At 44.0% G+C, this 14637-nt stretch overlaps 1 protein-coding gene across 1 annotated transcript in view; it reads right to left on the reverse strand.

Moving 5' to 3' along the window:
- Window positions 1-14637, reverse strand: part of GLP1R (glucagon like peptide 1 receptor) — a 57119-nt gene that overhangs the window by 14984 nt on the left and 27498 nt on the right. Inside the window, exons 4-7 of the mRNA XM_036768362.1 lie at window positions 13272-13384; window positions 12625-12731; window positions 8967-9120; window positions 7472-7631 (exon numbers count right to left, since the gene is read on the reverse strand). Of these exons, the coding sequence (XP_036624257.1) occupies window positions 7472-7631; window positions 8967-9120; window positions 12625-12731; window positions 13272-13384 (534 nt within the window). The remainder of the gene's footprint in view (window positions 1-7471; window positions 7632-8966; window positions 9121-12624; window positions 12732-13271; window positions 13385-14637) is intronic.

A 14637-nucleotide genomic window follows, 5' to 3' on the forward strand; every position in this document is an offset into this window, starting at 1 on the left:
TTATGCACGGGCCAGCATCCAAGAAAAAAATAATCATAACTTTTTAAAATAGAGGACTCACATTTTTATAGTGCTTTCATGTTTATAAAACATTTTCCTCACTACAATCCTATGAGATAAGCAGGATATCATTATCCCCATTATCCAGACCAGGAAACTGAGACCCACAGTGCCTAGGTTCCTTGTCCAAAGTCACACAGCTACTGAGCCTGAGCCAAGATTCAAAATGGAGTATCCTGACTCCAAGTCTAGGGTTTTGTCCCATTCTATTATTCCACCCCTGCTTTTAAAAGAAACTTCTTCATGCATACTGGGTATCTTTCTGGAAAACTCCAAAAGTCATTTCCAGGTCTAGGACAAAATAGATTCCAAGGTTACTTCTTTCTTCTCCTCTTCCCAAATCCTCAACCCTCTGATCACCTGAATATCCATTTTTAGTAGACTAGCCCTCACCCAGAGTGAGATGGTAGTAGTGGGGAGCCAGGTGGAGAGAGAGAAAGAAAAGGCTAGAGATAGTTGGAGATTAGGTATCCTGATGCCATTATCAACCAGGCCTAGTGATTTTTTCACTCACAATGTCCTTTTAAGAAAGATTTTTTTTCTTTTTAATTATTTTTAAAACACTCAGAGAGAAAGCCCTGCCCTGACTAGGAAGCAGTGCAAACTCTCTGCTGGATTTATCTTTTTTATTTCCACTTAGAAAACAGAGGAACCAGGCTGGGGGAATAGGGAGCGGCGGGGGAGGGGGCAAGAGATTTCAACTGCAAACAAGAAAATGAAACACATTCAGGAAAACAGTGATTCCCTGGCACTTTAGTTCTCTCTCAACGCTACCGAACCATACTCTGGCTGTAACCTACACAGCTGCCTTTAGTAGCAATTAAACATGGGATTTGGGGTTTGGTGGGTTCTATTGAAATTCCTCAGTTTCTGAAATCTACCTAATGATAATGACCAAGCCTGGTCTTGAAGAAACCATGAGGAAATTCTCCTCCTTCCCTTCTCTGTAGAGCTGGGTGTCTATGGGCATGAAATGCTGCATTTACTTGATTTTGTGTTGGTAGCTTTTGCTAATTTTTTTCCTCTTTCCTTCTTTCTTTCCCTCTTTCTTTTTTGTTACAAAGGATTGCTTACTGCTGAGAGGAAGGGAAAGGGGAGGAAAGGATAGATTTGGACATGAAGGTGAGATAAAAATAAAAACTATCAATGATTTTTTAAAAACTCCTTAACTTTAGCAGCAGTCAATAATTTCTCACACTGCCCTGACTTTGCAAGGTTGACTGCCTCTTTGGGGGTCTCCACGGGGCTCTATCTCTTGAAGATGTTCTTTTTGGAGGTGAAAGAGAGGAGAAACCTGAGAGATAAAGGGGGAAAGAGCTGTTATTTGGATAGGTGAGGGGTGGATTGTGTGGGAGAGAAGGGAGCCTATCTCTGCTTGCCATCTCTCCTCCACCTGAACAGCCACTTTCTTCTTCAGATGCGATACATCAGGAGACCTTGCCTTTTTTCCCTACCAGTCTTCCTACCCACCACAAAGCCCCTTTGACACATGGTCTCTCTGTCTTCACTTGGTCCCTCTCCTCTGCCTTTGCCTGCCTTCTGGTCTCCATGGTGATAGGACACAAACAATGATGATGCTATTTCTCAGAAAGGACAGACATCCTGTGGTTTGTCTCATCCACCTTTAGGAGAGCTTTCCCTTGGCTGTCAGCCAGGTAGGGACTGATCAGTTTATCTTAACTGAGTCCCAAAGGTCCACTCCACTGTCTGCTACTGGGTACTCCTGGCAGATTAGGCTACAGGGATCTTAGGATAAAAGATTAACAGCTGAGACAAACTTTGGAATTCATCTAATTCAACCCCCTCATTTAAAGATGAGAAAATTGAGGCTTAAAAAGACAATTAAATTTCCCAAGGTCATAAAGACAAGAATTGGCTCCTTCCATTGTGCCTTGATAACTTTCTTGGAACTCAGGTCTAAGAGACCTGTAGACTCGAAGCTGAGAAAGGGGGAGGAAAAATGGAGAGGGAAGTATTAGGGAGAAATTTAGAGAGGTGCCAGATTCCTCCTGCAATGGTTCCTGAGCCCTGAGGAGATATCTCAGGCTGGGGGGCAGGATGACTGAATAGAAAGACCACTAGAACAAGACACTGAGATGATGCCCAAACTCTGTCACTATATCGTTAGCTATGTGACTCTGGGAGAAGTCACTTGAACATTCTCGACCTGAATTTCCTTATATATGAAATGAGGGGCCAGAAAAGAATTCAGAGGTCATTTTGTCCAACCCTCTCATTTTAATAGATGCAAAAGCCGAGGCCCAGAGAGATTAAGGGATTTGCCTGAGATCTCACAGCTAGCATAACAAGAGTCAAGATTCAAACCCATCTTATCTGACTTCAAATACTGTCTTCTTTTCAATCTGCTATGCATTTATACCAGATCACAGCTGAAGTCTACACACACACACACACACACACACATACCCCTAGCCCCCTTTATTCCGGGCTGTTTAAAGACCCACAATTCATATTATGCTTTGCTCTATTTTGTTCAGGCAAATAGCGCATCTAATTAACAAATCCTAGGTAGTAGTGTCAACAGAAAAAAAATGAAAATAAACCTGAAATGCTGAATTTGTGAGCCCTGGGCTAAGTGGTTCTTTTGGGTTCCTTCCATTTCCATAATTCTGTGATGGGGAGGAACATCTTCTCCCTGCTCTGTGACAATTCCCAGGCTGATGATCTTTCTTGTCCACTCTCCTATTTCTCAGCCCTTGCATATAGCTTCTGACCTTCTCACTCCATTGAAACTGCCCTCTCTGAGGCCACCAGTGATCTCTTAATTGCTAATTCTGAAGATCTCTTCATAGATATCATCCTTCTTGACCTCTCAGCTGCATTCCACACTGTTGCTTCCCCTCTTTTTGGGTATATTTTGCTCTCTCTAGTTTTCCATGATACTGATCGCTCCTAGTTCTCTTCCTATCTGGAGGCTTCTTCTCAGTTCTCTGGTTCCTCATCCATGTCCCCCTTACTCTTCACAAAGGCTCGCCTGGAGGTCTCCTCCGTTTTCTTTAGACTCTCTTTCTTGATGATCTTTTCAATTTCCATGGGTTCCATTATCATCTCTATGCAGATGACACCTATATATCCATGCTTCATCTTTCTCCTGAAGTCCATTCCTGTATCATCTGTTGGGCATCTCCAATTATTGCTCTATGGGTATCTGAAGGAATTCATTGTCTTCCCTTCCCCCCACCCCTAATACCTTCCCATTAATTCCTCTTCTAAACTTCCCTGTTTCTATTAAGTGCCAGGTTTGCAATCTTAGAATTCATTCCTTGACTCTTCCTTCTGCCCATGCCCCACATTCAATCAGTTGCTAAGTATTCTTGGTTTGATCTCTTGCGTTTGCCCTCTAGTTTCTACTCATATAGCAACCTCTCTATTTCAAGCCCTGAATAGTCTCCTAATAGGACACCCATCTTTCAGCCTTTTCCATTGCCAATCTATCCTCCACAGAACTGTTAAATTAATATTACTAAAGCACAAGTCTGAACATATCACTCCCCTCCTGAAGAACCTTTCATGTCTCCCTCCTACTGCCTTCAAAACAGGAATTCTTAACCTGGAGTCCGTGAACTTTAAAAAACAATATTTCAATATATTTAGTTTACTTTGTAATCCTTTGTATTTTATTTTATGCCTTTAACATCATTCAGAGGAATCCATAGGCTTCTCCAGACTTCCAAAGGGATCTATGATATAAAAAAGTTTAAAAATCCCTGGACTAGAATGAAATAAAAATTCCTCAATTCAGTATTTAAACACTTTAAACTGAACAGTTTAGTATTTCCACAACTTGTTTTGATTGCCTGTACTTGGTTGTTACAAAGGAAGGTTTTCATTTTTTAGGGGTGAGGGAAGAGTTGTAGAGGGAAGGAGGAGGGATAATGATGGAAGGAAGGAAGGAAAGAAGGAAAGAAAATGAAAGAAAGAAAGGAAGGAAGGAAAGAAAATGAAAGAAAGAAAGAAAGGAAGGAAGGAAGGAAGGAAGAAAAAGAAAGAAAGGAAGGAAGAAAGGAAGGAAAGAAGGTAGGAAGAAAGAAAAAGAGAAAAAAAGAAAGAAAGGAAGGAAGGAAGAAATGGAGGGAGGAAGGAACGGAAGAAGGGAGAAAAAGAAAGAATGAAAAGAGAGAGAGAAGGAGGGAAGGAAGGAATGGAAAAAGAAAGGAAGGATCAGTGAAACATTTAAAAATACACAGAATGGGATTCAAAAAAAGCAGAGTAGTATACTACAGTGTTAAATTTAACATGTATTTAAAACAAGCTGTGTGTAATATATTCATGGTCTCATAAATAATCCTCTTTTATTATGTTTGTTGATGTTTGTCTAGTTCATTTTAAAAAATAGACAAAAAGTTCTTTCTGATCTGGCTCTAACTTGCTTTTCCAAGTTTACCATCCATTATTTCTCTTCATGAACTCTGTGTTCCAGCCAAATTGGCCTCCTTGTGCCTTGTACACATCATCTTTCACTTGGGTTCTTTTGTATAGACTGAGCTCCCTGCCTAGAATACGCTCCCTTTTTTACCCCTGCCTTTCAGAATTCCTAGCTTATTACAAGTCTCAGTTCATGGGACACCTCCCTTCTGTAGGAAATCTTTCCTGAGACTCTTAGTTGTTTGTGTTCCCTCCCTCCTCTTGAAATGATCATATATAGAGTTATCAGTTCACATGTTATAATCACAGCCCTTCCTTCAGCCCTTAGAATGTAAACTCCCTGAGAGCAGGGACTTTAAAAAAATTTTGTCTTTGGATTCCCAGGACCTAGCACAGTGGTTTGCATATAATAGAGCTTAACAAATGCTTGACAGATTGGGTTCCCACCCTTTGGCAGCTCTAGGTCCAGTCAAGGTGTACAGTCAATACACAGGATACATATAAGAACTTATAAAGGAATAGGTTGAGGATCTAATGAACTGCCAAGGAGACTAGAGTAATATTGAGATCTGAGCCAGGTAGGGTCAATCTAAGATGTCTTCCTGGGGCAGAAGAGTTCCCTTCCAGGCAAAGGAAATGGCCTTTGAAAGGAGGAAGGGGAGCAAATCACTAGAGCAGAATCCAGAGACAGGAACGAGAAATGAGCCTAGGGAAATAGTGGTAGGTTTGAGAGTGCCCAGAATGGCAAGTGAAAAGGGGGCCATGAGGTTTTGAACAAGAGAATGACATGTGGAAATGATGTTTGTGGAAGATCAATCGGGCCATTCTGTGCAGAGAGGATTGCAGTGAGGAGAGCCTGGAAGCTGGGGAGCCAGTTGGGAGACTGTTAACAACAGTCCAGGGCAGAGATAATGGCAGGAAGAACATGGAGCAAGAGGCCAATCTAAGAAACAAAAAGCTGGAGGAGACCTTAGTTGGATTCTGTAAGCTTTTTTCTTAATGGTTGATAGCTATGTTTCAATAGAATTGTTTTCCTTTGTCATCCTATGTATTTTGTTTTATGCATTTAGAAATATTATTCTGGAGAAAGGGTCCATAGACTTCACCAGATGGCCAAAGAGGCCCAAGGACCAGGGGTGTGTTGGAGCCAGTTCTAACCACCCCTTGAAGAAGGAGATTGTAAAATTTTCAGTGTGAGCATTTACACCTCTGAAATCAGCAAACACTGCAAATGAGGACTTGATTTATTGTTTTGTTGATTGTCTAGACTTAAGGAAATATTAGTAATGTAGATCAAATTTAAAAGTATGTCCTGTGTGTTACTTTCCCCTCTCCCCCAGAGAGCTGGACGTTAAAAATTTACCGGCATACCCCAGCCTAGGACACAGAAAAATTAAAGTCCCTTCATAATCCACTCCTCTGTTTTTTTGTGGGTGAGAAGACTGAGCCAAGAGATTGGCCTGTGATCACTCAAGTCAGGCCATCAAATCAAGACAACAAGCATTTATGGAGCATCTACAGTGTGCTCGGCACTGAGCTAACTCAGGCACTAAGGAGCAGAAGCAATCCTAAAACCCAGTTCTTCTGACTGGAAATCATACAGTATTCTTCCCAGGGCACTGTTATTCTTTTGAAGGAAAAGGTGGTCGGCTGATGGATGGGTGGTGGGGGTGCAAGGGAGAGAGAGTCTGATGTCACTCTGAGACTGGGGCACAGGAAGACTGAACCTGCGTGCAGTAATTGGGGGACAGTTTGGGGGAGGAGGACGAGTTGGGGTTATATACAAGCGAATAGGGAGCCAGAGTGGAAGAGGACAGGAGTAGTTTATCCAAGTGTTGTCAAAGTTTTCTCAGTTCAAGGAAGGAAAGGAATAGGCATTTATTAAGCACCTACTATATGCCAGGTAGGCTGCTTTTTACACTTTTACAAATATTATCTCATTTGATCCTCACAACAACCCTGTGAGGTAGGTACTATTATTAGCCCTATTTTACAGTTGAGGAAACTGAGGCAAACAGAAGTGACTTAGCCAGGGCCACACAGCTAATAAGCATTTGATTTTAACTCAGATCTTCCTGACTCCAGGCCCACTACTCGAGTCAGTTTAAGGAGGCTCCCAAGCCCTATCTCCCTTCCCTGCCCACTCCCCTGTAATCCCCTAACCTCTCCCACCCCCCACTCCCCTCAGGTGAGTCTTTGCATGGTGAAAGGTAGAAACACAACCAGAAATGTTCCAGCAAAAAAAAGGGCACAATAGTGATCAGCAAACTTTTTTGGCTAAAACATTTCCAGCTGGGCTCCATTCATACTCATTGTTCCTTTCCAGCAAGCCTCCCTTTCCCCTCCAACCCCTTGCCCCAGCCCCACCCCCATCTCCTGCTTCCAGCCTCCTGTCACATCAGCTACCTCAGCCCTTTCACGTCCCCCAGACCTCCCCTCCCATCCACCAGAAACCAAGAAAGCCCATCTTTGCTCAGTCTGATCCTCAAAAAGACCCATCTTCTCTCCCCTTCCATCCTAAGACCCAGCAGGGAGAGCAGACTTTGTTGGGTGATAGGGGAAGTTAAGCCCATCTTCCCATCTTCCCAGGAGAGACAAAGCACAGATAAACACACCTGTGGCCTCAGACTCTTTCAGGAGATCCCTTTCCCCAAAACATACACACTGGCAAATTCCAAGGTCCCACAGTGTCCTATCCTAGACAGAAACGCCCTCTTCTTGTTCCCAACTCCCAGTGCTGGCCATTCCTTTGACCCAATTGGATGCTAAGAGAAGGATCTGGAGAGGATCTCAACTCTTGGCATGAAGGTCTGTTGGACAGCGATGGGGGTAGAGGGGGTGGATGAAGCCCTAGAGACCCGTGATCCAGCTGTGTGAGAAGAGGCAGTTGGAGTATGACTGTCTTAATACGGCTCCTGCCTCATACCTCCTGGGAGCAAGGCCCCCACAGGGAGAACCTGCAGTTTGCTATAGGATAACCCCGAGGGACCCAGGCATCAGCTCCTTCCTCCACACACCCCCTTACCCCAGCCAATGAATACGTAGAGTCTGAAGACCCTCTGTTCAGAGAAGACAGACAGCACAAGTAGAGTGTACAGGTAGATGCCCTCCACGAGAAGCCAGTAGTAGTTGGCGGCTACACAGTACTGCATCATGATAAATACCAGGCGGCAGCTCAGGGACTCCTGTAGAGGAGCAAGACCCATATCAGTGCTCATGGCCGAATAAGTCTTTGCTGCAGTAAACCTGGAGCTCCCCTACACCAGATCTGTGAATTTTCCATTATCCCGTGAGCTTCTGGAGTGCCAGAATTAGATCTTCCTTCCCCCACTTCTTCCACCAAGTCTGAAGATTTCCTAGGAGCAGGGACTATGTATACCCCATAAGACTGGAAGCTCCCTGAGAGCAGAGAATGCCACTCCCATAAGACTGGAAGTTCTCTCAGGGTAGGGACAAAATCTCCCCCATCCTAAGATTGGAGGCTTGCTAAGAGCAAAGACTATTTCTCCCACAATCTTGGGGGCCCCCTGACTCAGGAGCTCATCAGACTAGAAATTCCCCGAAGGTCATGACTTCATTTCTTCCTTTCGCCATACCCTCTTGGACTCAGTATATGGAACTCATTTTCATTATTAGGCAGTATAATATAGGGCAGTGGTTTCCCAAAGTATGGTCTGGGGACCCATAAGATCAAAACGATTTTTATAATAATACTAATATTTTCTCATTTTTAATAAAGTTAATATCAATAGAGATAACCAGGAGTGTGCTAGTAAACATTTAACAACTGGCTTTCAGGAGCGGGGAGTACCCACGACACATGTTCAGTTTTAATATTCATAATTAACATTTCCTCCATCACTTTTTTAAGTCTAGATCCTCAACAACAACAAAAATAGTATTATTACTACTAGTACTAGTACTGCTACTACTGTGATTAGGGAAATTAGGTGACAAAGTGGATGGGCCTGGAGTCAGGAGGACCTAAGTTCAAATCTGGCCTCAGACACTGTGACCCTGGGCAAGTCATTTAACCCTGTTTGCCTCAGTTTCCACATCTGGAGAAGGAAATGGCAAACCCCTTCAGAATCTTTGCCAAAAAAAAAAAACACCAAATGGGGTCATAGAATTAGACACAATTAAATAACAAAACAACACCTACTATTACTTACTTGTCTGTCTAGTTTTGGGCCTGAAGTCAGGAAGACTGGAATTCAAATCCAGTCTCAGATACAACCTAGCTAAGTGACCCTGGGCAAGTCACGTAACCTCTGTCTTCCTCAATTTCCTCTACTGTAAAATGGGGGTGATAACCTACATCCCAGTTTGTTAGAGGATTATATGAGATAATGTTTATAAAGCACAGTGCCTGGCACAGAGTAGGTGCTTCCTAAATCTTTATTCCCTTCCTAACCTTCTTTCCCCAGCTCTCTCCTCCTCTCCCTATCCTCCCCTCATACTTCAGAACCCCCACCACCCCCCACACCCACATAGACACCCATACACCCCTACCCGCAGACCTGATAGGAGAGGAGGCCGTCCCACTGGTGGTGCTGGGTAGCCGTACCATACATCCACTTCATCACAGCATCCCTGATGAAGACGGACAGAGCTCGCAGGATGAAAGACATGAACAGATTCAAGTGGATGTAGTTCCGGGTACAGTGCAGATGCCTGTGGGGAAAGCACAGCCCCCAGCCCCAGCCTCCATGTGCTGCTCTTTCCTTACCCCACCCCTTCCTACCATGTTTATGCCAGGGCAGATCAGCATCAGCTGTCAGAGCTCCCCAGCACACAGTTATATGCCCAAGTATGCATATGCATGCATGAACACACACATGCACACACACGCACACATGCTCACAGAACAGCAACAGAGCCTAACATCTATCTATCTGTCTGTGTCATCTACTACATATCAGGCACTGTGGTAAGGACTTTACAAATATCTTATCTGATCCCCACAACAACCTTGGAGAGGAGTGGGGAGGTACTATTATTATCCCCATTTTACAGATGGGGAAACTGAGGCAGAGAGTTGTTCAGTGATTTACCTAGGTTCACCCAGCTAGTCATTGTCTATGGTTGGATTTGAACTCAGGTCTTCCTGATTCTACGCCCAACAGTCTATCCATTCCACCACACATACATACACACACACACTTACATATGCCCCTTCCTATGTGGAGTTGAGCCAGTGAATACAAAGCATCTCCCCCTTGACCCCCCCCCCCATGGGACTCTTACCCCACCCCCCTCCCCACAAAGGAGCAAAAGGAGCAGAACATCTGAACCAGTAATGGTTCAGGTCTAGACTGCCTGCCTACTAGTAGTCACTTAGCATATGTTAAGCACCTGCTGTGTGCCAGTCACTGGGCTAAGTGCTAGAGATAGAAAGAAAAGCCAAACAATCCTTTATGTCTTAGGCCAAGCCCTCATCACCTTAAAACCTCCCATTGCTCTCCGCTGCCTATTGGGTCAATTCCAAACCCTTCCACCTGGCATTCAAAGCCTTTAAAAAAATATCTGAAGACCAACATGAATAGTCTCCGTATTCACCCCTTCTCTTGCCACCCCCTTACATCCATGTCATACACATCCCCACAACACTGCCTGGCTCTTGCTATTCTCCCCACCTGGAGAAGTCTCCTTTCCTTCTCCCTACTTAAACAGATTTTAGCCAGTTTTCAAAGACTAGTTTATATTCATAGGCAACAGATTAGGACAGTAGCTGGAAGGATTGAGGCTTGACCCTGGGGAAGGACTTTCTTGTGGCAGTTAATAAACACCAGGAAGGTCATCTCAGTGAATCATCAAACACTGACTGTTGGAACTGGGAATATCAGCTATTCCAACCCCTCCATTTTACAAATGAGGCCCAGACAAAGAAACCGGCTTGCCTAGGATTACATAGCTAATTGGTGGGAAAGCTGAAATGAAAATTTAGGCTTCCTTAAATCTGGACTTAATTCTAGTGACCTTTCCACTATTTGTTATTTTTAAGAGATTATAGAAATCTTTTAAAAAAAACAGGAATTGGAAAGTTAGGATGAATCTACTTATTTAAAACCTAACATAAGATTGCTAGCATCATGTTGTTTTTGTGGCTCAGTCATTTTTAGTCAGGTCCTCTTCTTCATGACCACATTTGGGGTTTTCTTTACAAAAACACTGGAGTGATTTGCCATTTACTTCTCCAACCGATTAAGGCAAACAGAGATTAAGTGACTTGCCCAGGGCGACACAGCTAGAAAGTGTCTGAGGCTAGATTTGAACTCAGGTCTTCCTGACTCCAGGCCCAGCACTTTATCCACTGAACCACCTAGCTGCCTCCTTCCTAGCATAATAGACATTCAATTAATGCTCACTGATTTTATTTTAGTCTAGTGAAAAGAAGATGGGCCTTCCCATAGGCATTCCTTAGGACTGGAGAATTAGATCTGGAAGAATCCTTACACCAACCCCCTCAAGATCACACATGATGAACTGAAGCCCAGAAAGGAGATTCAAACCCAGGTCTTGTCAATGAATATAGTAATCTACTCTTTGATAAACCCAAAGATTCCAGCCTCTGGGATAAGAACTCATCATTTCACAAAAACTGCTGGGAAAACTGGAAAAATAGTATGGCAGAAATTGGGCATAGATAATATCTTACTCCATATACCAAAATAATGTCAAATGGGTTCATGATTTAGATATAAAGGCTGATACTATAAGCAATTTGGGAGAGAAGGGAATAGTTTACCTATCAGACTTATGGAGAAGAGAAGAATTTATGACTAAACAAGAGATAGCCTTATGAAATGCAAAATGGATAATTTTGATTACATTAAATTAAAAAGATTTTTCCCAAACAAAGCCAATGCAACCAAGATTAGGAGGGAAGCAGAAAACTGGGAAAGAATTTTTACAACCAGTGTCTCTGACAAAGGCCTCATCTCTAAAATATACAGGGAACTGAGTCAAATTTGTAAGAATACAAGTCACTCCCCAATTGATAAATGGTCAAACGATATGAACAGGCAGTTTTCAGAGGAAGAAATTAAAGATATCTATAGTCATATGAAAAATGCTCTAAATCACTATTGATTAGAGAAATGCAAATCAAAACAACCCTCAGGTACCACATCTTTTCTGACAGATGGGCTAACATGTGAAAACAGGAAAATGATATATGCTGGAGAAGATGTAGGAAAATTGGAACACTATTGCATTGTTGGTGGAGTTGTGAACAGATCAAACCATTCTGGAGAGCAATTTGGACCTATGCCCAAAGGGCTATAAAACTGTGCATACACTTTGACCCAGCAATACCACTTCTAGGTCTGTATCCCAAAGAGATCATACAAGGGAGAAAAGGACCCGCATGTACAAAAATATTTGTAGCAGCTCTTTTTGTGGTGGCAAAGAATTGGATATCAAGGGGATGCCCATCAATTGGGGGATGGCTAAACAAATTGTGGTATGTGAATGTAATGGAATACTATTGTGCTATAAGAAAGGAGGAACAGATGGGCTCCATAAGAACCTGGAGAGTCTTATATGATCTGACGATGAGTGAAGGGAGCAGAACCAGAAGAACATTGCACACAACCACAGACACATTGCTTCTGTGATGACTAACTTTGATAGGCTTGGCTCTTCTCAGCAATGCAAGGTTCTAAGACAGCTCCAAAAGACTCATGATGGAAAAGGCTACCCACATCCAGAGAAAGAGTTATGGAGCCTGAATGCAGATTGAAGCAAACTATTTGCTCTCTCTCTTTTTTCTTTTTTCTTTTCTTTTCTTTTACTTTTGTTACATCTTTCTCATGGTTCATTCCATTGGTTATAATTCTCCTTTACAACTTGATCATTGGGAAAATAAGTTTAATGTGAAGGTATATGTAGAACCTATATCAGATTACATGCTGTCTTGGAGGGGAGGGGAGAAAGGGAAGGGGAGAAAATTTGGAACTCAAAAACTTGTGGAACTGAGTGTTGTAAAATAAAATTAATTAATTAATTAATTTAAAATAAAAAAAACAGGTCTTCTGACTCAAAACCCATCATGCTTCTTACTATGATACTCCCTTGCAAAGGTAGGGGCAGGCTGCTGCTCTAGAGAAGATCCCATCCCCGCTCTCCCACATCCTAACTCTCAAACACTTTTGCTGCCCAGTTCCCATTAGTTACCTGAATCGAAGGAGGATGGCCGTGGCGATGACCAAGGCTGAGAAGGAGAGTGCATAGCCCACGGTGTAGATGACGGTGAAAGAGAGCAGCTGCTCCTCAGGGTGGCTCTGTGTGGGTGTGGGTTTGGGGAGGGGCAGGGACAGGGACAGGGCTGTTATTTCCAATCCCATCCTCCTCCCCACTCAGACCACCATGAGAGTGATCTCCCCAACCTGTGGTACATCTGGGCCGAAGAGTCTTCTTGGGGCTAGAAATCATTTCCCAACTTGGCCCATTCCTTGCCCACTCCCTTAGATCACAAGAGTGAGCTTCTGGTTTAAGGGACAAAAGAGGCAGAGGAAGACAGTTGTCTGCATGCTCCCAGGGACACTATGAGTGGTCTCCAGAGTAGGGGGAAGAGTACCTGAAGCATCTCCTGCTAGAGCAGGACAGGTCACCCAGTGACCCAGAATGCATTCTATGCACAGAACCTGAAAGTAGGGGATGGATGATGATCCAGGTGAGCTCATGTCTTCCCAGAGCCTTCCATCCCGGACTGATGTCTTGTCCCACTTCCTTCTCACACACAAGTGGGTCACTCTGTTTCCCTCTCCTGTTATCATCCACATGTCCTTCCCTTCCCCTTGTCTGTTCACACCCCAACTTACCTCTTCTGACTCGACCTCACACTCTGACAGGTCCCTCCAGGGCATACTGGAGTTTTTGTCCTGTAGCCACAAGCCCTCTGTTGTGCAGAATCGATACACATGTCCCTGAGACACTGAGAGGGAAGAGGAGACCCAGGGAGATGGACAAGATGAAAATATGGGGAGAGAGGAGACAGGGTGGAGAGGAAGGGAGACCCAGGGAGATGGACAAGATGGAAATATGGGGAGAGAGGAGACAGGGTGGGAGAGGAGGGGAGACCCAGGGAGATGTACAGATGGAAATATGGGGAGAGAGGAGACAGGGTGGGAGAGGAGGGGAGACCCAGGGAGATGGACAAGATGGAAATATGGGGAGAGAGGAGACAGGGTAGGAGAGGAAGGGAGACCCAGGGAGATGGACAAGATGGAAATATGGGGAGAGAGGAGACAGGGTGGGAGAGGAGGGGAGACCCAGGGAGATGGACAAGATGGAAATATGGGGAGAGAGGAGACAGGGTGGGAGAGGAGGGGAGACCCAGGGAGATGGATAAGATGGAAATATGGGGAGAGAGGAGACAGGGTGAGAGGGTACGGGAGACCCAGGGATATGGACAAGATGGAAATGTGGGCAGAGAGGGAGATAAAAGGAGGAATAGAGACAAGGAGGGATGAAGATATTGGGAGACAGGAAGTTGGGGAGATGGATAGGAGAGGTGGAGATAGAAGGTGAGAAAAATGGGAGATGAAGATATGGGAAGAAATGGGAATTTGGGGACACAGGAGAAGATTATGAAAGAGAAGATGATCAGGAGAACATGGAGAAATAGGCAGATGGAGGTATGGGAAAATGGGGAGAGAAAGATGTCATTAGCTATCAGAAAGAACATAAATCCTCGCTTCTCTCCTCTCCACGTGCCAGAAGACGTAATTAGGTAATTAGGTGCCTCACATATTCCCTGCCTCCAATCTCCAACCCAAAGGATAGTGCATTAGTCTCTTCTCCTCTCCCTTCCTGACTCTCCAGTCCAGATTCCCATAGGTAGGATCAAAAGTGTCAAGTCACTAATGAAAAATCTTCCCACTCCCATCTCGGTCCTCCTAATTCCATCTTCCTCTCCTGAGTGAGAAGTGAGCCTTCTTCCTCTGACAAATAGCCCCACAGTAGCCTCAAACCTTCTCTGACCCCCTTCCCAACAGAGATGCCTTTGAGTCTGGTCTTCTTCAAAAACACCCCAACATCAGGGGTAGGAACAGCTCTGTGGATTCTGCTCATGGCTGAAGGAAGGATGGGGAGGAGACAATGGCAGGAATGAGAAGGCCAAAGCATCTCAAGGAGAAAGGAAGTGGGTGAGAGAGAGGAGAGGAAGGACAAATAACCCTTGAGATA

Source organism: Trichosurus vulpecula, chromosome 7 (assembly GCF_011100635.1).
Source record: "Trichosurus vulpecula isolate mTriVul1 chromosome 7, mTriVul1.pri, whole genome shotgun sequence".
NCBI classification, from domain to species: Eukaryota; Metazoa; Chordata; class Mammalia; order Diprotodontia; family Phalangeridae; genus Trichosurus; species Trichosurus vulpecula.